The 19190-nt window shown below is 40.7% G+C and overlaps 1 protein-coding gene across 10 annotated transcripts in view; it reads right to left on the bottom strand.

The window, feature by feature from the left end:
* Nucleotides 1-288: 288 nt before the first annotated feature.
* Nucleotides 289-19190, bottom strand: part of rapgef2b (Rap guanine nucleotide exchange factor 2b) — a 120732-nt gene continuing 101830 nt past the window's right edge. For 5 of the 10 annotated variants that reach the window (XM_034305817.2, XM_034305820.2, XM_034305824.2 and 2 more), the window contains 16 exons: nucleotides 18368-18476; nucleotides 17755-18031; nucleotides 17514-17671; nucleotides 17380-17394; nucleotides 16487-16727; nucleotides 15093-15479; nucleotides 14660-14871; nucleotides 14187-14310; nucleotides 13760-13783; nucleotides 11864-12087; nucleotides 11561-11731; nucleotides 10038-10175; nucleotides 8138-8348; nucleotides 7559-8013; nucleotides 6638-6952; nucleotides 289-4271 (listed from right to left, as the gene is read on the bottom strand). In XM_034305817.2, coding sequence (XP_034161708.1) covers nucleotides 6660-6952; nucleotides 7559-8013; nucleotides 8138-8348; nucleotides 10038-10175; nucleotides 11561-11731; nucleotides 11864-12087; nucleotides 13760-13783; nucleotides 14187-14310; nucleotides 14660-14871; nucleotides 15093-15479; nucleotides 16487-16727; nucleotides 17380-17394; nucleotides 17514-17671; nucleotides 17755-18031; nucleotides 18368-18476 — 3039 coding nt within the window. In that variant the 3' untranslated portion in view covers nucleotides 289-4271; nucleotides 6638-6659. Of the gene's footprint in view, nucleotides 4272-6633; nucleotides 6953-7558; nucleotides 8014-8137; nucleotides 8349-10037; nucleotides 10176-11560; nucleotides 11732-11863; nucleotides 12088-13759; nucleotides 13784-14186; nucleotides 14311-14659; nucleotides 14872-15092; nucleotides 15480-16486; nucleotides 16728-17379; nucleotides 17395-17513; nucleotides 17672-17754; nucleotides 18032-18367; nucleotides 18477-19190 lie in introns of all 10 variants that reach the window. The other 5 variants (XM_034305819.2, XM_034305822.2, XM_034305818.2 and 2 more) reach the window with 4 other exon arrangements.

The raw sequence follows: 19190 nt of genomic DNA, 5'->3' as shown, positions 1-19190 counted from the left end.
CAGGTGGACTCCACTCAACTAATTATGTGATGTCTGATGACAACTGACTGCACCAGAACAAATTTAGCAAAAGCTATTGCAATCACAAATACGCAAATAATTATTCTATATTGATTTTCTCCTACTTCAAATTTATGGGCTATTCTGTGTACATTCATGATACATAATTCCAATTGAGACCATAGGAAAAGTTCAAGGGGGTTTAATACTTATGCAGTAGCATGAGCAACTCACCTTCACACATCCATCAGTGAAGAAGGGAAGATACTGTTATAGAAGCAGAGCAAGTAGGCATCAGTGTCTTTTTATTCATTCTGACAGATGTGTCAGTTAAAAAAAATTATCATCAGATACACATTTCAAGTTAATTCCATGTCTCATCTTGTGCAAACATTAGACGGTGTCATTTAAAGTAACAATTTTCCAAAGAGAACTCGTTGACGGGGAAAACAACAAAAAAGTGCATTTGAAACCTACAAGTCGATTTCTTTTTCTCGCATTTATTGATTACCAGCTTCATATAAACTGGATGTTGAGGCATAAACATAGTACATTTCTACAGTTCAACAAAAATATAACCAATATTTACAATTATTGTATTAAAAATACAAAAAGAAAAAAAAAAGACAGAAAATAACAACCGATACATACTCCACCAATTGTCTTTGTAAAAGACGTACAGGTAAAAGTAGTCAAGAATGAGAGAATCTTCACCAGCTAAATGTACACTTCTCACTTGACATCACACATCGAACAAAGTAGCAGTGCTAACTACTACGATTTATCTTATGCTTGTACAGTTTGTGCAACTTATTTTTCGAAAGAGGACTCCACTCAGCTCGCCAGAAAAAGCATGACTAGTTTCAAAAATTCAAATGGAGGTGAATGATTTATATAACCACTGTTTTACAAATGTGATCCTTTTTTTAACGACGGCAACCATTACAAAAAAAACAAAGGAAAAATTACAGCAAGAAGAGAAAGAAATGTTGACGTGATAATATTACAGGGTACAGTGGAAAACACTGCAATCTTTTTTTTCCCCTCCCTCAAAGAATATCAGTCCTAAACTACTGATCAATGTGATCAGCTTAACTCAGTGATTAAAAATAAACAATAAAAGTGACTTCTCACCGGTCAAGTTCTACTCAGCTTGGCAGCCTTCGGCTCGTTTAACGCGTTCCTTCACCACCGGAGTCTCAGAAGCATGTTTCTAAAAGTTCTTGTGAGCTCTTGAGCTCTGATCCAGATCCCTTCTTTATGTGCAGGGTGACACAAGCAGGTTTACATCTTCATAAAGCCTACATAGCACCTCAAAAACCGTAATATGTTCGCATCAGAATGGAAGTAGCACCCAGTCAAGTGTGGACTTCACTGGCTGGACAGGTCTTTATGTTTTTCTCTACATACCACAGTAATACGTAGTTGTGATAAGTTTCGGTTTGGAGTAACAAGTCACCCTCAGTATCCTCTTATTATATATCCTGTTGACAGTAGTTTAGAGACTTGTAGCACTTCATAGGAGGGATATGCCTTCTAAAAATGGTCCAATCAGAGTTTTTTTTTTCTGCCTATAATCCACTCTGATAGGCAACTCATGGCATTTCATCCATGTGAAAATACCTAATAAACTTCAGAAAAATATGAAATGTGAAGATAATTTGTGGCTCAATGGGAATACAGTCAAGTGCCATTGGAGTTTGACGTCAACTTTGTTCTCTACAAAATTAAAATGAAGCACTGGATGAAATAATGTTTAAGCTCTCCTTAATGTGGGTTGCAGGAGAAAAACTTGCCCCTAGGTAACCATAACCAGGTACTGGAGCAACCTTGCAACCTGCATCCTCAAGATGCAAAGATCTCAATAAATGGGAATGAGCTGGATGGTGTCAAGCACCAGTGGTGAAACAAAGATCTTGCCTTCCCTCCAAATGGGTGGGATAGTGCAGGGAAAAAAGGCCATGGTTACTGTGAATTATAACAACCTTATGACCTCACAACCCCCCAGATTTTTTAAAGAATTCTTGGAATGGGAATGAGCTGGATGGGTCAAGCACCAGTGGTGACTTCCCTCCAAATGGATGGGATGGTGCAAGAGAAAAAACACCTAGTTCCAGGGTTACTGTAGCCTAATAACAACCTTATAACCTCACAACCACCTAAATATTTCTTGCAATAGGAGTGAGCTGACTAGGTCAAGCACAAGTGGAAATTGGTGTCAACAAAGGTCTGGGGAAAGAACTAAAACTCTACACTGAGATAAGCTCCAGATGTCACTGGAGCAATCTTGTAACCTCACATTCTCAAAAATTCCAAACAATTTTAGGGAGTTGGCTGGAGTCAGGTACCAGTGAAGACTGGAGTCAAATGGTCCCTCCATTTACGCAGGACCTGAAACAAAGGTCGCACTTTCTCCCCAAGAGAGTGGAATAGAGCAGGAATAAAAACTCTCAACTTAAAAGAAAAACTTTGCCTCTGGATTACTGTAGCCAGTTACTTGATCAACCCTGTACCCAAACAAAACTGTACAGAATTATAGAAATGGGAGGGAGCTGGCTGTGATTCAAGTCAAGTCAGCGGAACGCTGTCAATTCTACTCACTTCATTTGCACAGGACTGAAACAAAGCTCTTGCCTTGTGCATGCAATGGGGCAAGAACAAAAACTCTAAGCTAGGGCTTGTCCCTGAATTACTGCAGCCAGCTACTGGAGTAACTTCAGCTCCTAAGTTTTAAAATCTTCCTTTGTTCTTTACATAAGGCCTGTAACAAACATCTTGTCTTCTCCCCAAAAAGGAAATGGGGCAGGAACAAAAACTCCTGAAGTGAAACAAATTAAATAAAATAGATGTCTCTGGGTTCCTGCACAAAGGTAATGCAGTGTCCATGTAAATTCACAAATTCAAAATTGGCAAAGAATTCTAGAGAGTTCCTGGAGTCAAGAACCATTGGAGCTCGGTATCAACCCTGATCCCTCCTTTTTCACAGGACACAAAATGGGTCCAATGGGGCAGGAATGAAAACTCTGAACTAAGATTTTTTTAAATCTTGCCTTTGGAATCCTAGTGTTAGCTACTGAACAGGTTTCATAACCTCACACCCTAAAAAAAAAATTTGTAAAGAACTCTAGGGGTTTGGTTAGAGTCATGCACCAGCGGAATTTGGTGTCAACTCTACAATTCTCTACACGTGACAGCAGTGGGTGGGATGGGGAATGATGGAAAAAAAAACCTATGAACTGAAATTTTAACATCTCAAAAGCCTTGCCTGTAAATTAGCTTCCGTTGATTAGTTTCTGATATCCAAGCAGCTCTCTGATTTTCCAGTTTGGGTTCTACTCATATCAAGTATCAGAATGCACCAACCATGTCTCATGGTTCCTGATGAGTTTAGCCCTCAGTTTGGCCCTGCCTTTTCCCTCGATGTTTACAGAAGTCAAAACCACAAAACCACAAGTCCAAGATCTCTCCATTTACACAGCACCCTAGGGATTGAAGCAGGGTGCTGCGTAGGTAGTGAAAGGCTTTAGGATGCACCCAAACGCAGAGTCACGCCAGCGTGCTTCATTTCCACCTTGCTGTGTTTATCTCCAGTTCTACAGCATTCACCAACCTTGAAAGCTCAATTAATACTGCAACAGTGACACGCACATTGTACAGGTGAGCGCCGATTCCCATAAAAAGAGTCGCTATTTGAGTGTTGAGTGTTTTTCTCCCCTAAATGTTCTCATTTTCACCATGTAGAATGTGTGTTCCAGAAGAGATGATGAAGTCTGAGAAGATCATGTGCATTTTGTTCTTACAAAACATACCTTAAAAGTGCAGATGAGGAAAAATGATTTGTGAGAATGTGTAAGGAAGGTAGGAAATGTCCATCAGTGACTGGCAACGGCAGTCTTGTCTTTGTGTGAATGTCGCACCGCTCTGTGTTCATTTTGAATTCAGGTTCAAGTTCTTTTTTTTTTTTACTACTTTAAGCTAAATAATTAGATTTTTCCAAAGTGCCAGGTAATTTCTTCGTTTTGAACGTTCTCTTCCTTTCTTCACAGTATTTTAGCATGCAGGGTGACAAAACCCCTCATGATGCTTTAAGGCAGAGAAGGGAGATGAATCCACCAATCAGGAGAGAGACAGGCAGTGGCATCGAGGTGATGATTGGTTGCTCTGGCTGTCTGTCTGCCTTTGACGGGCCTCACAGGCCTTCAGTCACTGCAGTGAGAGCCGAACAGTAAGGAAAGTGTCGTCTGTTCACACAGCGGACACTTGCTCATCCTCTGGAGGAAGGAAAAGAAGCCGAGTTAGACTCCGCCCCTCAAATCAAACAATTATACACACAAATACAGCAGGGTTAATAAGTCTGATTCCACTACCAATAACTGTTTTGTCAGTTATAAAAAACGTATATAGTTCCCAGACAGTAATAGACACAATAGGTGTTAATCATTAAGATACTATAGTTATCACTGTAGCTGTGTCTAAAATGGTGTACATCACATACTTCATACTTTTAGTGTGAGTAGTGTGTTCACACTGGGATATTTAGTGAGATGTACACTATTCAATTTGACCATGGACACTTTATCCAAAAGTAGTGGAAGGGGCATGTCCTTTAAGTTGGTTAAGTGGCCAATCTACAAAATAAGAGCCATCAGATCTGTCATGTTATTTTTTTTGCACAGTTTGAGAAAGTTACTGCACTGCATATGCAAATCAGGAACAAAAGTCTATACAGTTCAAACCTTGTTTAAACCTAAAATTTGTTCCTGTGATGCCGGTCAATACAGGGTACCGTTTCTGTTTAGGGCAAAGTGTTAGTGTTCAAACTGAGACAGTACTGACCTATTTTTAAAAACCCTACTACTACACCTACAACGACATACCAGGCCTCCTCCTCCGACATCAACGCCCAACCTTACTAAGGCTACGGTGGCTGAATGGGCAGAAATTCCCACAGCCACACTCCACAATCTAGTGGAAAGCCTTCTCAGAAGAGTGGAGGCTGTTATAACAGCAAAGAGGGGACCAACTTTGGAATGGGATGTTTAACAGTACATATGGTGTGATGGTCAGGTGTCCACATACTTTTGGCCATACAAGGTATATGGTGTATGGTATTTAGTTCATCTAATAGTACACCATTTAAGATGCAGCTTGTGTTAGGGGCCAGCTCTATGTTGTGGAAGAAGAAGAGCCATTTTATTTTAAACTGGCTAACACACAGATGGAGAAAGTCGTTACACTGCATATGCAAATTAGGAACAAAAGTCAAGCTCTTTTTTTTTTGTGATGACTATTAATACAGTGGATCAATGACATGGGTAATTTCTAATTTGTTATTTCTATTTAGAGCAAAGTGTTAATATTTGATGTGAGATGTAACTGTTTAAAAAAATACTTAGTATGTAGTATAATGCTTAGTATATGCATTTGATTAGGTGAAGCCCATGGCAAATAGCACACACAGCTTTGGGTTAGGGTACATGTTGCCATTGGAATGAAATATATCATGGTCTTGACAAAACAAAGAAATAAAGTAGAATGTTAGTTTTAAAAATTTATTTCTCAAATAGTTAGTCTCAAATTAAAAAAAGCAAGTATGAGGTCATTGATTTAGTTTTTGATGAAGTACTTCTATTGACAAATGATGCTCAAACAGTTTTTGGTAGTGGCTTGGACTACATGCATGTATTCTTCATATTCATACACACACACACGCACACACACATTTTACTACGAGTGTCTATGATAAACAACTAGCTCTAGTGCCAATTTATTCTTATATCCAAAACTAATAGCATCTCCGCTAATGACTAAACATACTGTTAAATGTAATATAAATGTAAACATATGAATATAAAAATAAACACATAAATATAAAGTATATACACAATTTCTCCTTTACCCTAAATGTAGTCATCAGCTGAGATGTTTTGTGACTTGAGACAGTGTCTCTAAATTTGTATCAGAAATAAAAGGCTAATGTAGCTAATACGTAAAAGAAGTGTAGAGCCTCCAGTTTAGCACTGTCATCACTCACTTCACATTTAGGCTCAGTAAATCCATTTGTACATAAAAAAACATAATATAGGTGTGTGTGTTCACCTATAGGAGAGGTGATTATTTCGATATGAAGTTTATACAATGCTAAAATCGGAGCCTATAAGCTTCCCTTATGTGCTAGCAACATTAGCCTTGTAGCTGTAGTACAAAACTAAAGAAGAAGATCTTAGCTCATCAGCTACATTGGTGTAAAGAAGAAAACTGTGTAGATTTCATTTATTAAATTAAATCTCAGGTGATAAATCTGTTGTCCTTACAAACACACGCGCACACACGCACGCATACACACACACACACACACACACACACACACACACACACACACACACACACACACACAAAGGAGTAAGTGATGGGAGGGATGTTGCCACCACGGCATAGGCAGGTCTTCTTCATGGCCTGACATGCACTACGTGACATGCTGGTTGGTGATTGGTGGCTGGTGGCTGGTAGGCAGGGCAAACAGGGTGTGCTCTCTTGCATGCGGTGCAGGTTTTTTGTTAAATACGTGAGTGAGTGAGTGAGTGAGTAAATTTGTGTGTGTATGTGTGTGAGCTGAAGTTTGGGTGGTTTTACCTGCCTGCCAGAGTGGTGTGTGTGACTCATGGCCTGGGGGGCACTGCTGTGTGTGGACCTCTCCTCCTCTGATCTCTGAGTTTTGGAGATAAGCACTCACCCTCCTCCTCTACCTCCTCCTCTTCTTCCTCTTCCTCTCCCTCACGCTCGGTCCCTGGTTTAGGCGAGTGTGTAACGAGGCGGGAGCGCTGCAGTGCCGTGGTGTAGTCTGGAGGCCTCCTGGTCGTGTGCGTCGTCCCCTCCGTCACCTCTGAGATGGACAGAGCCGTGTAGCCTGGAGGAGTGGGAGGGGGATCACGGTATCGGCCATCTTTACGCGCTGTGGGGAAAACAGAAGACAAGTGGTGAGTGACTGATACCATGGGAAAAAAAAAAAATGAGGATTTTAGAATTTTATAAAACTGATAATTATAGAATTACATGTGTAAACTACACAGCATGGTGTGCAGGTCATATTTGCCATGGGCTTCACCTAATCAATTAATACCATTGGTCCATATTAATACCATATTTTTTAAAACTAAGATACTACATTATTATCTGACTCGCTTCTAATATACAACTCTGCCTTCAAACTTTAGGCCAAGCCCCCAGGCTCAAGTATGATCCTAGTAGAGTGACACTTCAAGATGGACCTATGACTGCTTTTTTTAGCTCTGTGATTTCCATTTGTCAATTTTTATAGATAACAGTGTGTCATACAGTATCAGAAACCACGTAAACAGAGATAATAAACAACTATACATGATTATAAGTGTATAAGATTATAAGTGTGTAACTTAAACATGTGGTTTACGGTATAATTTTGGACAGTAAACATGTCTTGGTTGATACAGTACATAAATCATAAGATCAGTTGTTCAACAAACTTGAAAAGAACTGAGGAATTGATGAGATGAAGTCATGACGTGAGTGCGTGTCTTACGCAGGCTGCTCTTGGTCGTGCCGGCGGTGATGGGAGACGGCCGGCGGCTCTGCTGTTTTGATTCCTCTGATCCTGTAGAAGTGATGCTGCAGGTGTCAGGGTCAGTGCCCACGTCTTTACCCCCTCTCCGCTTGATAGTTCCCGTGTCTCCCTCGGACTCATCTCCCCAGCACGCTGCTGATGAGGATGAGCATGACGAGGTCGACGCCCAGCTGCCTCGTCCGGCCCAGAGCCCCGCCCCCTCAGCCAGTGCATCCCAGCTCCGGCCCTGCTGCATGGCCTGGATGCTGTCATGTGAGCCGCTAGAGCAGGACGTCCAGCTGCCTCGCCCAGAGTCTGCAGCATCCAAGGAGACGCGGTCGCCCTGCTCCTGACTTAACTCCTCTGAACTCGGCGAGGAGGGCATTGCCGTGCCTGCATACATGCCACGCCAGTCCTGCACTGATGAGAACGAGCTGATGGAGAGATTAATGATGTTATTAATAACATACAGTTAAGTGCAAAAGCTTGCATCCCTTAATATTTTTTGTTTAGAACAAGGGGGAAAAAATTCATTAAGCTCTTCTGAGCTCTGCTCACCCAAGACTGTACTGGTCCGGGTCAGCTGTGGCTCTACGCTCAAGCCGGTGACCTCCATGACCACCAGTGTGACCGTCGCTGACCCCGTGCCCATAGCGGAGACGCCGCTCGTCCTGGCCCATGTCCAGAGAGGAAGTGCTGACCAGGCTGGATCGAGAAGAGATCTCACTATGGCCTGAGTCTGACAGGTTATCACTCACTCTTCCTAAACCTGCACATAACAAAAAAGAAACATCAGACTCAGTGTTTGCATGTTAGCAGAAATATGCTTTACCTTTTAATTTCGTATTTACAGCATTTTAAATGCTATATTGACTGAACATTTGTATTTTGTTATGGTGCATTTAACTATTGATTAGCATCATAAATCTTGATTAAATAGTAGTAAAACTGGGTGGAAAAACATCTCCTGGTGTACAAGGTGAAAAAAGGCAGTAACCACTGCTACTGTAGTTAGCACATACTGTTAGCACATACTGTCTACATAGATACACAGGCTTCTTCTTCAGTAGGCAAACAAATTTTGGCTGTATATCATTACAAAGCAAAACTGTGATGTTGTTTTAACATCTTTTCACATGTATTTCCTGAAACTTTTTCCTGAGATTTTCTGTCTATGATTATTTTCCCCCCAATCAGATGTACAGTCTAAGCAAAAATGATGCAGCACCTTCAACAGATTGTGATTCAGAACGAGCAGCCGAGTCCCTTGGTGCCAAAGCGGATTGTGCTCGGAAGTAGACTAATCAATAAAGCATCGGGTTTCCTCAATGGCACCATCTTGAACACAGTGAGAGCTCAAACATCCGCCCAAATATCACAATGTCATAAGCTACTAATGGTTTTCTTTCTGTTTTGGGTAAGATGCTGACAAGTAAGGGGAAAGGGAAGGTAATAATCACTATGCAAGGTGTGTGTCTAAATCAGACTCACCTCAAATAACAATAATTTCCAAGGGACATCGTTTACAAATCGCGGAACTATATTAGTCTAACAAAATCAACTTTCACAGAAAAGTCCACCTTCAACTTTAAGCCACGCCTCCTACCCCAAGTCTGATACAGGTGCGAAGTGACACCAAAATATGTTCTGAGAAAGAAAGTGGAGCCTGTGTTTATACATTAAGTCCTTTTCAATGCAAAGTATAGTAACAAACTTAAGACACCAACATGTCTTGGTTAGTTAACTGCATTTGGCATAAAGGAGAAAAATTGCTCAAACTATTACTTTAAACACAATGTTAATTCTAGCAAATACTAGCATAACAAATTTTAATTCCACATTGTATTCATATAAAATTATATTAGTTAAGCCTTTCTCTATTGGGAAGAAAAGCCCCTCTTTGGCTTCACAAACCAGGACAGGAAAAAAGCAACGATGATAACTGATGGCCTGGTCAGTAAGGATCCCTTTAAAGAAAAGAGAATATTCTAGCATCTTGTATTTGGATGATTTGCCACAAGATGGCAGAATGTTCTAGTAAGCATTATGTCTGACTCATGATGCCGTGTGACCACCAGGGGGGGGGGGTAAAATGTGTGCAGAAGACTGAAAAGACTGAAGGCAGTGTGTGTGTGTGTGTGTGTGTGTGTGTGTCACAGTACAGCAGTAGCACAAAGCTAGCACCAAGGGGCGACAATGCCACAAATTAGACACACTTCACCCAAATGTCCAAAGGTTTGAGTACACTCAACCATTTTATTTCAATACGTTGCATACTTATTACGAAGGAGTGTAGTATGCAAAACAGAACTGATCTGTTTTACAATTGGGATGGCATATATTTCAATCAAATTTTGTTAATACACTAACAACTGATACTGACTCATTAACACAGTCCTCAAGGTTTTCTGTGAATGTGTGTGTGTATGTGTGAATGGATAGTCTGTCCTGGTCTTACCTTTCTTTGGGGAGCTGCGAGGAGACGTAGGGGGAGACGAAGTGCTGGACACGGCATCTTCCGTCTGCTTCCTGTGTCTCTCAGCTGCCTCCTCCGACAGAGACAGAATCTTCTTCAGGGACTGTGGAGAATTCGTGCCTGTGGACAGAATGTCTGATCAACAACAGCCACAATTTCATGTAACACCACCATAGAGTTTATAAGTATGAGTATACAGGTCAAAAATGAATACGGGTTTTCAAGAGAGCAAGTTACATTCATAAAAACATACCAGGGAAATAGTGTATACATCTATTTAGATGTTGCACATATTTAATGGGAAAAAATGTGGAGAAAACTCAGCAATTTATAACTTAATTTGTCTCTTAATATGCACACCTTTTATTAGACAACAGAGAAAGAAATAATATGATCTTGATCTTGTAATATACTGTATATTACAAAGTTCCTGGAAAATCAAAAGCCTCCAGAGGCAAAAAAAAAGAAAAAAAAGAAAGAAAACAAAAAAACATATCAAACAAATTGCACTGTTCATATATAACTCAAATTTTTAACATCCCGTGTTCTCCTTTTATTTGCTTTTAAGTCTACAAATCGTAATATACAGTTGTATAGTTGGGAGCTATCATACAGTTATTGTGTTTTTTAAATATTTATACTATCTGTTTGTCGTTTAGTTACTGTGTGTATTGCGGAATACTTCAAGGCTCAATTCTGGGCCATTTATTATTCATCTTTATTATTATTCATCATTATTCATGCATGCTTTCACTAACTAGTTTAATGAATGAATATATCTTTTCATCAGTATGTAAATATGAGACATACTTCATCTTCTAGTTTGTAATGTTACATTTTAACACAGTGTATGTTTCAGAAAAGTGAAATTATTTGTAAGCAATTTCCAACAGGCATTTATTTTAGTAACTTGTAGATGGATATCAGATGGTGTTCTACTGGGCAACACCATTATGTTGTACCCTATGTAGGAAGCATATTTAGTGAATTGGGAGCTATTTGGTATTAGGATTACCCTTGTGCCAGAGGTGCTTCCTTAGTTTATGTGTATAGCACAGTGCTACTGCTAATGTTTGCTTTGTCTATAGCAGGACAGTCTGGCACTTTTTGTCAGAAAACATGGCCAAGAACTGCGTACTTTCACAAGAAAAAACGCCATTTTCGTGAAATTAGAAACGGCCAACCAACCCCCGCACCTGAAGATCATCCGCAATTACCCGAGGATCTAATTACCTCCCTTTCTTCCCTCCCTTCAAAGTTGTTTCAGACAAAATTCTCTAATAACTTGAAACAACGGAACACAATAAACTTTTTTTTCCCAATCCACTGACTTCACAAATGAAAAAATTAAAAATAAATAGCAGCGGTATAACTTTAGTGTCATTCATCATCAAATGAATTCAAACAGTAAACGTTTTAAGTAATTACATTTGAAATATGAACCCAATACAAAAATACATGGCAGATTTTAATCAAAAGAAACATCAAGCATGTGCAAGGCTTACCAAATGGTGGCAGGTCTTTGACAGGCACCTTCTTGCGGGACGGGTAGAGGGCGACAGTGGGCACCTGCAGGGCCTGGTTGGATTTCTGGAGCTGCTGGCGTGGGTGCATAGCGGCTCGCGCTACCACAGGTGAGGTGTCTGGCCTCTTCCTGTCCCCTGAGCTCTTAGGCACTGTGAGAGGGACATGAGGTTAGGTAGAGTGGCCTAACAAGCTGATGCAGATGTACAGATGGCTGTATAGTGCATTAACACACAGTGTGGTTGTCAAGTTGTCGTGGTTTTAATATAAAAATAGAGGCTCACGTGTACTTATGGAGGGTTCACACTGTATAGACAGCGTCTGCAGGCTCTCCTCGTTGGTCTCCAGTGTGAGGTTAGACAGATACTGCTTGACCTTGCGTGCCATCTGTGCATCCTCGTACAACTTCTTGGCATTGAGGAAGGAACTCCGCCTTACACGCTTCTTATGCCCGCCCGTCTGAGTCACATCCAGTACGGCTGCGTTGGCACTGCCCTGGCTCAGTGACCTACACACACATACACACACACACACACGAGTGAGGATGGCTGTGGGGGTATTCAGTCCACACTGCTCTAAGACACAGACATGCAGAAAGTCACATTCCTTGCATTCTTAGAACATTCCATGCATTGTGCATCTCAGCCAATCAGGCGAAAGGGAAGAGAAGAGCAAGGTTTTCTTTAGACTGAATGGGGGTGGGGTTAGGGTAACAGATGGCAACTGAAAAGTTTCTATCTGGATATATACTGAGGTTTACTTAAGCAGCCATTAGATGAATCATTTTAAAGACCTGTCTTTTTCAAGCTAATTTTTGGGATTCGATAACAACAAAATCAAGAAATCTCTTCTTGTTATTATTACTGCATTAATATTTAGGAAGGTTATCAAATTAATTTGCGTTAACACTCTTGTTATTTCGAAGACTGCAGCCTATTCCCCAAATACTGCACTATTTTGGACATTTAGCCTTTTTGCAGCCACCTCTGAAAGCACAGTGGTGAATAGGTGCGCATGCAATCCCACAATGCATTTCCATTTGTAGGGAATATTGAGTAAGGCATCATTTCTAACACAGGGTCTCTCTCTTGCCCTCTATAAGCTTTCTTGTGCCTTCAGTCTCAGTGAAAGAGTTGTAGCCTCTGTCTATCAGACTTAGTGAAAGAGGTGTGGCCTCTGTCTATCAGACTTACTAAAGGAGGTGACATCTGTGCCTGTCAGTCAAAGCGAATGAGGCGTGGCCTCTGTACTTTCATATAAAGGGAGGTTTTGCCACTTTGCTTGTCAGTCCCACTCAAGGAGGTGTGGCTTTTTCGGCCTGTCCGTCCCATAGAAAGCTGTACGCCCCACCCATTCTAGTCAAACTGCACAAGATTGACTAAAATTTAATTACATAATAAACAAAACAGCTCTGAATTCTATTGTATTGAACCTCTGATTTATCTGTTCATTGACCATAGACCAAATATCAGAAAGAGAGATACACAGGACTAATGTGTATATTTCAGTCAACTACTTCAAAATTGTTATGCAACTTATAGTATGATATACATTATAACTTATAATCCATCATACATATAATTTATATATATATATATATATATATATATATATATATATATATATATATATATATATATATATATATATATATATATAAATTACTGTGGGTTTCACCTTCAATATACAGTTAATCTAAGTCACACAAAATTGTGAACTTAAAACAAACCAGCAAACTCGCACAGCACTGAAAATAAAACCTGGTAAAACATGCGGCTCTGGTGAGTAGTGCAGCTGGAGGTTAAAGGTGTTAGAACACATCACTTTTGCTGAGGGGGATCATGAATGGTCACATCATTATTCCGTAATAAATGGTAAAAAAAAAATAATAATAAGCTGATATAATCATGCAGAATGGTAGTCATGTTTGTGCAGAATTAGTTAATGATTAAAGTAAGTGTGAGTTTATTTCAATGACCCGGACTAGCAAAAGTGACTGCATCACACTCTAGGATGACCTCGTCAGAGCGGGGAGGCACATTCAAATAAAAGTACCAAAAATATATATATGAACAAAAGGAAACGGTGAGGAAGCAGCTGAAATTAAAGATGAGAAGGGAGGAGTGCGTGAGAGCAAGGAGGCATGGGGCCAAGGGTCACCAAGAGGTCACCAGACTTACCCCAAACTCCTCCACTTCTTCTTCCTGTAAGGGACAGCCATGAATAGTGATGTGGAGGCAGAGGAGAAGAGAGAAATAGATAGACCAAGAGGGAGAGAGAGGGAAGAAAAAAGACAAAGAGAGGGAGATATGCTTAGATGACAAGAAAGAGACAAAGAGTACCAAGGTGAGCAGCACCAGAGGCCCACAGAGACACACAAGAACATTTATTCCAGCATGATACAACAACAAAGACACACATACAGAAACATCAGCAGCCAATCAGAAACCTCTAGTGGAAGCCTGTGTGTGAATGCGTGACGCTCTACATCCAGCATACATACAGGTGTGCTCAGAGTGCACTAGAAGCTCTTCAGTGAAGTGCAGCCTAAAGTGAGGACAGGACCGGAGACATCTTTGTGACGCAGGTTTGAACAAACACACTCACCTGGTGCGGAACATCAGCGCTGGGTCCATGTTGACGGCTGCCATCCGACCCACGTGTCTGATCTCTTTAGCAATCATACGCAACTTCTCAAAGTTTACCAGTCCATCCACCTTTGAGTCGTTGCCTAAAGAGAGGTGAGAGAGTTTCAAGTTCAAGTGATGCTGGCTACATCAAGCAATCAAGCAACGTGAAACAGGAAGTTGTATTATGGAAACTCTTGCTAGCGCATTTTTACTATAATATCGGGATTTATACTAGTTTACTTGGAAGAAACTTAGAATTAGGTCTCGTTTACACCTCGTCCTTTTATGTGTCTAGTACCAGCACTGTATCCTGATAATATTTTCAATGAATTTAGAAAAATCTAAATGTGGTTTTGCAAATAGGTCCGTAACGTTTGACAGCAGACATCTGACAGAAGTGTCATGGAGTGAGAGAATTGTAAATCTGCTAGTAAATCCCTCCTGTCTTACCCTCATGGAGGAAGGTGAGGTCTTTTTTGATAACTGGGAAGAGAGGGATGATTGGCGGCTGCAGGTTCTGGCTGTTGAGAACGTTTCTGTACTTGGCCATGTTTCTGGACGGGTCAAACAGGTCCTGAAGGTCACTGAAGAGCTTCTCATACTTGCTGGGAAGTTTCTCCCAAGTTCCTCGCAGTCTGGACACGGGCGCCAGATTTAGACCACTGAAAAACATGGATGGTTGAATTATAGTGAAATCTGGCGCTTTGGTGGCAGAACACTGGACGAAGCGGTTGTGTAAAAGTATACTGATGTGTCATCTCAGTGCTCCAACCCACACTGACCTCTGTAAATTTAGCCCTTTTACAACAACTGGTGATTAACTTTGAATCATAAATGCTGAGGCATGTGGGAACTGAGCAAGCTTTCATCCTTCTTCACTCACCTGATGATGGCAAACATGGAGTTGAAGTTCTTGCACTCGCGGCAGTGCAGGGCGATCTTGATGAAATGCTTGATGATCTTCATGCGCTTCAGTTGGTTGGGTTCCCTCAGCACCTCAGTGGCCACCCAGAAGGTCTCTCGGTTTATGGACTCTTCGAAGAGCTTGAGGCTGGAAGGTCCAGGAGAGCGTGACCGCAACTTGAAGAGGTCATCGATGTACTCAGTGGGCTCGATGGCGCAGAAGAGCTCGAAGGCACGCATGGAGAGCTGCGTGGCCACTTCCACCGTGCTTAGCTGCAGCAGGCTGATCTGACTCTCCCTCAAAAGCTCCTGGGCATCCTCGTCTGAGCACAATGTCTCCGTCTCCATGTTGCTCTTCAGGTAGTACCTTCATATTTGGAGGTAGATAGTAGGGTAGACATGTATGATTGCCAGTTCAGTGTATTTCCTGCTGCAGTACCATTGCGTAATTATTTATAGTACATTATGCATTTTCACTCTTAACGTTTTTTACCTGCTTAGTTCAGTGTATATATTATTTTTAAAACATAATTCTCCATATTACAAAAAGGGAAAACTAAATGTGATATACATTATGGAGGTTGTGTTAGAGAAGAACACAGAGCAATGCCCAATAACAACAGATTTAAAAGCTTGAGTATATTGACTATTTTCCTATAAAAGCTCATCCCAAAGTGTATTATTCCTCTTATACCACAGCAATTTACTAACCCTAACATTTTTAAAAATGTATTAAAGAACAACACGTTGTACACTTTGTCAGTTTATAGTTACATTTAATGTGGATCTTTCACAAAACAAGTCAGCTCTCGTTAAAGCAGATAGCCTCTCAGCAGTTTCTCTTTTTCTCTCTCTTAAACTTAATAAGACAAATAATACTTGCTATGTTACTGAGAAACCACAAAGCATAAACTCCTCTGTCCTGAAGACTTTCCAGTGTCTGAAAAATTAAACTAACAGCTTTACCTCTGTGACTGTTACAAAGCACTGACACTGGAGACATCTTCCAAAAATGTTACCTAAACACCTCCTTACAGAAAACTTCACTGTATCAACATTTACACGTTTTTTATTCCATTAATCCATTCCCTGTAAATTAGCTGTATACCAACGATATACAAACGATAATGTATTAATGAACGTGGTAATATAAACCTATGATATGAATTACAGCCGGCACTACAGTCAGAACTGCTGTTAGAAAATTAAACACCTTCTGACAAATAAGAATCGAGAATTCAACAACGCAGTGGTATAAAATTGTTATAAATTAAATGTACTAGTTAGATAGTATAGATTTAATGCATAATTGATGCACATTTCTACTGTATGTTTAACATTTTGGATGTGACTGTGTTTAATCTGAGGTCATACCTGCCGCTGAGCTGGATTCTGTCTGCCAGTTTGGAGAGCTGCTCAGGAAGCCGCCGCTGCTTGATTACACCCTCGGGTGTGACGGACACCTCGCACAGTGAATAAGCTTCAGGGGCAGCAGTCAGAGCAAACTCCCGGATGGCCTGAGCCACAACCTCCTTGGCCGTAGTATCCTTGCCAATCATGATGTAACGACTCTGCTGATCAGCCTTGAAGACACGCAGCACCTGGTCCGACATGTCTGGGGAGAAGCATACGGCAAAAAAATTTAATTCCGCTTACATGTCATCTAAATTAAATGGAGGGACAGATGTGCTGCATCCCATAATCATGATTCCCTTTCCCTTTCATTACAACCACACGAAAAGCAAATGAAAAAAAAAATCTGCAATTTCACTCTGGAATCTGGAGTTGATTTTATCCCAACACTGCCGTGAGCAAGCAAAGGCTTTAAGTCCCGAGAATCAATTTACAATAAAGGGCGCATCGTACGAGTCATGGTTGATTTAACTAGATTAATGGGTCACTAAACTGAAATGCAAACAACCAAATCAATGGTTCAGGCTTTAAGTAAAGGCAAAAGTATTAGTATGGGCAGTGTTAAGATTAAAGCAACACTACAAAAAAAGAGACCGTTTGCTAAAAGGGAGCAATTAGCATTATGTGGTTGTGACATGATGGAGATCCTTTGGCATCCCTTTAAGAAGCACTTCTATTTCAACACCACCAAATTTGCCAGAAAGAAATGATTGGGAATCATCAGTCAAATCAAGATCTTGGAAAGCAAATCAAACTCCCTGAAATAGGAAAATCATGGAAAGAGAAGAGAACGATTACTGAAGTGATTATCAAGTGCCACTCGAAAACTTGAAAAAACTTGAAAAACTACTCACTGTTAGGGACGGGTTCTGAAAAGAGGAAATTTGGTATAATATGAACTCCTGAAATTTACATTTGAAGCATATCTTCTTGGTGATATTACACTGTTTAACATCCCATAAAGATCATTTTCATTTCCAGTTATTACCTGGCTGGTTGTTGAAGTCGAGTATACGATGGTGAGACTGCAACAAGTCGGGGTTACTGGACGATAAGTTTCCGCTGACTGGCAGAGCAGGAGGGATCTGTTTCGACTGCTTCATTCCAACAATGCTATCATCCTGGGACTGGCCTACACCAACATCACTGCAGAACACACCACAGAGGTTAGACATGTGGCTAGGTCATGCTGTATATTATATGCACTTATGCTGTATATCCACACTGACTTGTACGGCTTGGGCGGTAGAATACTGGTCAAAGTCTTGTCAAAGATCTTTTTGAGCTTGTTCCTCCCGCCCACTGTGTTGGCCTTAGCTTTCTTGCTTGCTTTCTCCAGACCCATCACCTGCTCCACATCCACAGCCAGGTCTGGGATGGAGTAACGGCTTGCCTTCTTAATATCCCCGATCTTGGGAATGTGGGGAGCCCCATTCTTCCTGTCCAGCTCTTCCTCGTGGTCAGGTTCTTGGTCGTGCTCCGGTCGAGCCAGAAGCTCCTTAAACACTGAAAGAAGATGGTGTCAACCATGTTTGCTCAGAGAAGACATTCATTACACTTACTCAAAGACCTGATCTTGGATCAGTTTTCACCCCAATTACAACCTAATAAAGCAAGGAAGTTAGCTGATTATGGATTAAAAATCTTGAATCTTGAGTTTGGACAAGTCACATCCCAGCAAAAGATGAACCAAATTACCACCAACATTGTCGTGTGGCAATAAAAGAATCTTGTATTAGAAGTAGCACATCTTAGTTCTCAGTCAATGTTTTAACCTTTGGCTTTTTTCCAATCTTCTCATGTCTTTCACAAAATTCGTCCTTGTTCTTATGTGTAACTTACCTAAGAGATTTGTTTTCACAGTAATAGACAGATGTGTATTGTTGCGCAGGATCTCATTTGCTTTGGACAGCTGCACATTCTCAAAGTTCTGCCCATTTACCTCCAGGATCTAAGACAAACACAGAAAAATGATATTATCTATGGACTGTCATGTTTTCAAAACAGTCAACAGGCCTTATTAAATTAAATTAGACCTAGGACACTCAGGACTGACCAAGACTGTGTGAATGTGGACTAGGGCTGTCAAACTGCATATGTATGAGGACTGAAGCGCTTCCTCTGTGGCTCATATTAGAGACAGTATATGTATAATGTATGTATAATACATAATGCATAATAGAAGTTGTAATGTGTGTACTGTACTGTACACAAGGTCTGCTAGGTCTCTTCACGAGCAGAGAGGCATAGGAAGGCCAAAGTTTACTTACTTGACATCCAAGTCACACTTTCAGCTTGCAGGGTTTTACAGTAACTACCATAGTCAGTTAATACAGAGAGCTCAAAACACCCGTGCAACTGTCAATCATTCCAGATTAATATAAGAAGAAAGTCTTTACTTGTCACATATACATTACAGTACAGTGACATGCTTTTCTTCATCCCTAACAGGCTGGGGTCTTGGGCTTAAACCATTACCCTTCTTATCAGTCACCCAGAGCCTTAACCACTAAGACACCCCTGCAGATTGGCTCGTCTATTGTTTTTATTGGGGGGAAAAAGGATTAATTTGGCATATTTCTGAGTGATAACACATCACAGCATACTCCTACACAAAATGTGTAAAGGTTAGCATTGTCTTGCATTGAACCGGCTTCAACTCAGT

The sequence above is a fragment of the Pangasianodon hypophthalmus genome, chromosome 7 (assembly GCF_027358585.1).
Source record: "Pangasianodon hypophthalmus isolate fPanHyp1 chromosome 7, fPanHyp1.pri, whole genome shotgun sequence".
Taxonomy (NCBI): domain Eukaryota; kingdom Metazoa; phylum Chordata; class Actinopteri; order Siluriformes; family Pangasiidae; genus Pangasianodon; species Pangasianodon hypophthalmus.
The sequence above is the reverse complement of the archived record's forward strand: the minus strand, read 5'-3'. Positions and strand labels throughout refer to the sequence as shown.